The sequence below is a fragment of the Notolepis coatsorum genome (genome assembly GCF_963971535.1).
Source record: "Notolepis coatsorum genome assembly, chromosome: 5".
Lineage (NCBI taxonomy): Eukaryota > Metazoa > Chordata > Actinopteri > Aulopiformes > Paralepididae > Notolepis > Notolepis coatsorum.
This window is the reverse complement of record NC_140169.1, coordinates 85,010,527-85,018,026: the sequence shown is the minus strand read 5'-3', so window position 1 is coordinate 85,018,026 and position 7,500 is coordinate 85,010,527. Positions and strand designations below refer to the sequence as shown.

Sequence of the window (7,500 nt, the reverse complement as noted above, 5' to 3'; positions counted from 1 at the left end):
GTCTTGTTTGATACCCACACAGTTTAATTCCTGACAGTTTTGAACCTGTAATAAAAAGTTATAGACAGAGTAAAATAATACAGTGCAATAAAATTGTAGAATAGAATAGATAGTAAAATTATACAATAGAATGGACAGAGTAAAATAGTGCTACAGTACAATCAACAGCGGAGTGTATTAGAAGGCTATGGTGAAGAGGTACGTTTTTAGCTTATTTTTTGAAAATATTAAGAGATCTAGCTTCCCTAATGTCCATAGGTAGTGTGTTCCATAACTTTGGTGCATAGTTTGCAAAGACTGCATCCCCAATTTTCCTTAGACTGTGGCTTGGAACCTTCAATAGACCAGTAGTAGATGATCGCAATATTCTAGGAGGCACATAGTTGACTAGAGAATTTGCAATGTAGCTTGGTCCTGTTCCATTTAGTGCTTTGTATATAAGGAGGAGGACCTTGAAATCAATTCTAAATGTTACCGGAAGCCAGCGTAGGTTAGCTAATAGAGGACTGATGTGGTCTCTCCCCTTGGTTCTAGTTAGTAGCCTAGCTGCCGAGTTTTGAATGAGTTGGAGTTGTTCTGTGTTTTTTTTTGGGAGGCCAGTGAGGCGTGCATTACAGTAGTCAAGTCGGCTTGAGATAAAGGCATGGATCAGTTTTCCAGCGTCTTTTTTATTTATAAACGGCCGTACCTTAGCTATGTTTCTAAGGTGGAAAAATTATGTTTTTGTCACCTTGTTGATGTGTGATTTAAAGCTTAGGTCTGAGTCTATTATAACACCAAGACTTGTAACTTCGGGTTTGATCCAAGGAGTAAGTTGCCCCATATTGCTCTGTAACATTTCACTTTTATTTATAGGACCGACTAGTAGGATTTCAGTTTTGCCCTCATTTAATTTTAGGAAGTTGTTCCTCATCCATTTGTTTATTGCTAAGAGACAGGCGGAAATGGAGTTAATAGCTGTGTGATCATTTGGTTCAGCGGAGATGTACAATTGTGTGTCATCTGCGTAACTATGGAAACATACATTGTGTTTTCTAATGATGTCTCCGAGTGGCAGCATGTATAGTGAGAATAATAATGGACCAAGGCAGCTCCCCTGTGAAACTCCGAAGTAGGTGTCATGTTTCTCAGAAGAATGATCTCCAAGCCTGATGTAATATTTTCTCCCTTTGATATATGTTCTGAACCAGTTAATACATAGTCAGAAAGACCAACTAACTTTTCTAAACGATTGATTAGGATATCATGGTCGATCGTGTCAAACGCTGCGCTTAGATCTAATAGGACGAGAATTGAGACTTTGTTTGCATCAGAGTTTATTCTGAGGTCACTAATTATTTTTGTAAGAGCAGTTTCAGTGCTATGGTGCGTTCTGAAGCCTGATTGAAATTCCTCCATGATGTTGTTTTCTTTGAGAAAGGTGTTTATTTGTATTGAGAATATTTTTTTCAAGTATCTTGCTGATGAATGGGAGGTTGGATATTGGCCTATAGTTGGTTAGTACATTACTGTCTAGTTTGGGTTTCTTTAGTAAGGGTCTTACGACAGCTGCTTTGAATGTGTCTGGGAAAATACCTGTCAGAAGCGATGTACCGGTATTTATAATATTTAGGACATGACTTGCAATACTCTCGAATATTCGCTTAAAAAATTCTGTGGGAATAGGGTCATTACAGGAAGTGGACGAGTTACATTCCATGACAGTTTTGTAAAGCTCAGCAAATTTTCCTATGGTTACTTTTTTGCAGGGTTTGCTGATGGTGTCCATGTTTGTATCAGGACTAATGCTGGCTCTAATTGAAGTTATTTTGTTATTGAAGAATAATGCTAGTTCTTTTTTTTGTGAACACATTTTTTTTATTTTCAATTTTATTTGACATGACATAAAACTAGACACACAAACATTAAAAGTAAAAATCCACAATAAATCATAGGACTGATAGTCCAGTATTTAAATCAAAATAAATGTAGATTAAAGGATATATACATAATAATTACGATACATGACATAAAACTAGACACACAAACATTAAAAGTAAAAATCCACAATAAATCATAGGACTATGATAGTCCAGTATTTAAATCAAAATAAATGTAGATTAAAGGATATATACATAATAATTACGATACACTGTCTACAATACATACAAATGCTCTTGCTAGCTCTTCTGCACCCCTCCTTTCTCCTTCCCCCCCACCCCCCCTCAGCACCACCCTTGGACAATAACCACCATTTCGTTCAACACCAAGGATTACAAATTCAAATGTGTAGTTCTTCACATTTTGATGCAGATGACTGTGGAGGGGTGGGGGCAGTGTTGAGTAGCTGGTCGATGGCTGAGAATAATATTCTAGAGTTTCCAACATTCTCTGTGATAATCTTAGAAAAATAGTCCTCTCTTGCCACTCGTATTTCTTTGTTATAGGCAGTTATGGCTTCCTTATATATAGTGGACTGTGAGCTTGGTTTTCCTCCATTTTTCGTTCAGCAGCTCTACAGATTATCTTTGTCTGACCAACACTGCTATTATTTAACCATGGGGAGACTTTGACTTTTTTTTACAACAGCAACAGCATCCAGTGTATATGATAGGGTGTTGTTGAGATTTTCAACCATGCAGTTTAAAGAACAGTCCAGGCTGGATGGTTCAGTTTGTCTCATGATGTTTGAGAACTTCTGAACTTGTGATGTCCTCTAGTACTCTTCGCTTTACAACGGTTACCTTTTTTGTCTCTGTTAAGTTTAGGTTAGCATTGAAGAATACACAGTGATGGTCAGATATAGGTAATTCGATTACTGATACTTTATCAATGTTCAGCCTTGTTGTCATCACTAAGTCTAGGGTGTTACCATGTTGGTGAGTGGGTTCATCTACATGTTGTATTAGCTCAAAGCTGTCCAGTAGGTTGGTAAGCTCAATAGCCTTGGGGTAGTTTTTCTTATTTATATGAATATTCAGATCTCCATGTATGATTAATCTTTCACATCTAAGCCAAGGATACTGACTGAGATTAGCTCTGAGAATTCCTGCAGAAATATTGGAGTATTTTGGTGGCCGGTACAATGTGATGATGAGCAAAGACTTTGAGCTCAATAGCAAGATATTAAAATTATGTAAATTCACCCATGTCAATGTCATTACATACAAAAAACGATGTAGATAAAATAGCGGCAATAGATGCCTTGCCTCACGAAGGGACAGGCTGGCAGTCTGACGGTGTGTGTGAGAGAGAGAGAACACATGTTATGCACCTGTGTGTGCTGGAATGTTGCGTGCATCAAGGTAAATGTGTGTGAATGTGTGTGCGCGCTGGTGTGTGTGAGCGTGTTTGTATATTTATCATAGACTTAGAATAGCTAGAAAGAACACTTATTCTAACATATTATGGTAATTTCCTTTGATAAAGCCAAGATGACTACCATTGAATATTGATAACGTTGCCATGGAGATTAGCATTGTTCAATGTGTGGATTAACATATGAGACCCAGAAAGTGGGAGGGCTCAAGCGAACTGCCACTGGAACGTTCCATCTAGTTTGATGCCGTCGCCATGGCAACGCATCTGCTCTCCTGTGCGTCAAACCGATGTTGGCAACGTTCTGTGCCAGGCCTCTCTATGAAGGCCCAGTCCTTTTTAGTGGAATTGCGTTACTAGGGAACTGCTTTGATCCAAGTGTATTTCCTGTGAGCTATTGTATTAGCAAACACTACAACAGGAAGTAAACGTGGACCTGTTTAGAATGTTTATGTTTTTCAACGGTTGATTTTCAAGGGGTTAAGGAATTTCCAGACTTCTTAGCTTAACATAACAGACCGACGGTAAGTTTGGGGGAACTAATGGGATAACTGGGGTTGCAACAAAAGTGCAACTAGGGCTAAAAACACAATGAAATAAAATAATAATAATAATAATAATAATAATAATAATAATAATAATAATAATAATAATAATAATAATAATAATAATAATAATAATAATAATAATAATAAATAATATATCCTTCTTAGCAGACTTCTTAGCTTAACATCCCAGGGAACTAATGGGATAACTGGGGATGTTGTTTGCTCCTGACAAGAGTCTCAACGTCTGGGGTGATGGTAGACAAAGCAACTCTGAGGTCATGCTCAATGTCCAATCTGTTCCTCTGCTTTGTCTTCAGCTCGACCAGAGCTGAGAAGCCACTTTCACAAAGATAGGTAGTGCAAAAAATATATATATATAAAAAATTAATTATAAAAATAATAATTTTTTTTTTCTTTATAATTTTTTTTCGATTAGTCGACTAATCGAAAAAGTTATCGACAGATTAGTCGACTACCAAAATAATCGTTAGTTGCAGCCCTATTATGGTCCAAAACTATTTGTGGAGCACATTAAAACCTGTAGTAGTGAAAGGGTTAAACCATTGACGTGCTGTAGTGAAAGGGTTAACCTTATGTAGTGAAAGGGTTAACCATTTTGTGGTGTAACAAGTCCAGTGTCTTGGTTCTTTCCTCGCCCCACGTGGTCTCTCCGCTCCAGCTCTCAGTGATGGTGGACCCTCCTCTGGCTGCGGCCTACAGAGCCTGTCTCCCTTTGAGTTCTGCAATCCCTCCACTCCGAGCCAGACCCCCGCCCAGGGGCAGGGAGACCCCTTCCAGCCCCCCAAAGACAGCCCCAGCCCCTTCTCCGAGGCGGGGCACACCAACGCATTCAGCTCTACCACTGGTACGTCACAATCATCACTACACTAAGTGCTATGGGAGGGCCAGTACTATAGACAGATTGTAGATTGTTTGTGAATCACGCCTGCTGATACTAAATCCTGATACTGAATTCTGCCATTGAAAAGGGGAGATTTGGCCCGATCCATAGATGTGCAACTTGGCCCTGATATTCTATAATAATATTTCAAATTGCATGTGTCCGGATGGCAGAATTCAGTACTGTTTCTACAAAATCTCCTGTTTAATCATCTTCCCTTCATTTATTTGCTTTAGATTTGTACACTTGATCTCAAGAAGGTGCTGAATGAGCTCAGTGAATAATTCTTCATGTCTGGTAATTTTTAGCATGGTGTTATTCACCGTCAAATATGAAAAAAATTATCTCAAATCAGAATTTACTCAAGCCTAGTAACAGACACACTATTTCTGACACTGGGAATACATTCCCTGAGATCCATAGATGTCCCTAGATACCAAGGTATGTATTTTTAGGTGGATTCTCTGAGAATAGGGATAGGGCTTAAGAGGTTAACCCTCCTCCATTGCAAAACGGACCTTCGCTCTCCACGGTCACGGAAGTGCCACAGATGACCCAACTATAATAGTCGCATACCTATGTAATTTATAACAATTGAATATTAATTAATTAATCAACCATGCCCATCTTTATTATTATTATTATTATTGACTGATATTGAAAAGTTGACCGGTGTCAAGACTTTTTCATGTGACTTGTCTTATCCGTGTTTTCCACGCTGAGTAATTGGATTGTGTTGTTCTGTTCCAGGCCTTTCTAACCTGGAGGTGGTCGACTCCCAGTTCCAGCCTCTAGCCATGTCAGACAGCCTGACCTTCGAAGCAACTCGGGGGAACGCTCCACAGAATCCACTGGCCTCGCCACCAGAGTAAGTCTACCCAGAGATACAAGCTGTTCACACTGTTGGTCTACCCAGAGATACAAGCTGTTCACACTGTTGGTCTACCCAGAGATACAAGCTGTTTACACTGTTGGTCTACCCAGAGATACAAGCTGTTTACACTGTTAGTCTACCCAGAGACACGATACAAGCTGTTTACACTGTTAGTCTACCCAGAGACACGATACAAGCTGTTTACACTGTTGGTCTACCCAGAGACACGATACAAGCTGTTTACACTGTTGGTCTACCCAGAGATACAAGCTGTTCACACTGTTGGTCTACCCAGAGATACAAGCTGTTTACACTGTTTGTCTACCCAGAGATACAAGCTGTTTACACTGTTAGTCTACCCAGAGACACGATACAAGCTGTTTACACTGTTAGTCTACCCAGAGATACAAGCTGTTCACACTGTTAGTCTACCCAGAGACACGATACAAGCTGTTTACACTGTTAGTCTACCCAGAGATACAAGCTGTTCACACTGTTAGTCTACCCAGAGACACGATACAAGCTGTTTACACTGTTAGTCTACCCAGAGATACAAGCTGTTCACACTGTTAGTCTACCCAGAGACACGATACAAGCTGTTTACACTGTTGGTCTACCCACAGATACAAGCTGTTTACACTGTTAGTCTACCCAGAGACACGATACAAGCTGTTTACACTGTTGGTCTACCCAGAGATACAAGCTGTTTACACTGTTAGTCTACCCAGAGACACGATACAAGCTGTTTACACTGTTAGTCTACCCAGAGACACGATACAAGCTGTTTACACTGTTGGTCTACCCAGAGATACAAGCTGTTCACACTGTTGGTCTACCCAGAGATACAAGCTGTTTACACTGTTTGTCTACCCAGAGATACAAGCTGTTTACACTGTTAGTCTACCCAGAGACACGATACAAGCTGTTTACACTGTTAGTCTACCCAGAGATACAAGCTGTTCACACTGTTAGTCTACCCAGAGACACGATACAAGCTGTTTACACTGTTAGTCTACCCAGAGATACAAGCTGTTCACACTGTTAGTCTACCCAGAGACACGATACAAGCTGTTTACACTGTTAGTCTACCCAGAGATACAAGCTGTTCACACTGTTAGTCTACCCAGAGACACGATACAAGCTGTTTACACTGTTGGTCTACCCACAGATACAAGCTGTTTACACTGTTAGTCTACCCAGAGACACGATACAAGCTGTTTACACTGTTGGTCTACCCAGAGATACAAGCTGTTTACACTGTTAGTCTACCCAGAGACACGATACAAGCTGTTTACACTGTTAGTCTACCCAGAGACACGATACAAGCTGTTTACACTGTTAGGCTGAGGTTAGACTAGTGTATTCCTGGCGTTTTTTTATACGTTTTTGACGACGTATCATGTCCTATCTACACAGAAACGCGTTTTTTGGCGTTTTTTTGTGGATACGGCTGAAACGCAAAATTGTGTTTGCGTTTGGAGATACGCAAAAAAACGAGTCGACAAACAGCGTGTAGTCAGCACGCTAGCCGTTGTTGCGAAAACGCCCATGCGCAGTAGATACCATCTGCGTGCCCTTCCGGTGACAGCAGAGTGTGTGTGTGTGTGTGTTTGGGACAGAGCTCCGTGTCCCAAATAGCTTCAGCTACCATGTGTTGTCAAGTTATTGTTATAAGGACCCCAGTCCAAGCTACAACAGTCTGCATTCCCTTAACAATTGTTTGTATTGAGCCGTATTGTATTGTACCCATATGCAATATGTTAAATAAAGTTTACATCCATTCATTCTGCTAGCATTACCGATTGCATGAGCTGGCTAACGTGAGCTATCAGGATTCAGACCCGGTTAGCTCAGAGTTCCTCTTTCAACTTAACAAGCAT

At 40.1% G+C, this 7,500-nt stretch overlaps 1 protein-coding gene across 1 annotated transcript in view; it reads left to right on the top strand.

The window, feature by feature from the left end:
- The window catches only part of ncoa1 (nuclear receptor coactivator 1), a gene marked incomplete at its 3' end in the record, with an annotated part of 164,503 nt that overhangs the window by 134,627 nt on the left and 22,376 nt on the right, over positions 1–7,500 (top strand). Inside the window, 2 exon segments of the mRNA XM_084314162.1 lie at positions 4,525–4,710; positions 5,497–5,614. Of these exon segments, the coding sequence (XP_084170288.1) occupies positions 4,525–4,710; positions 5,497–5,614 (304 nt within the window).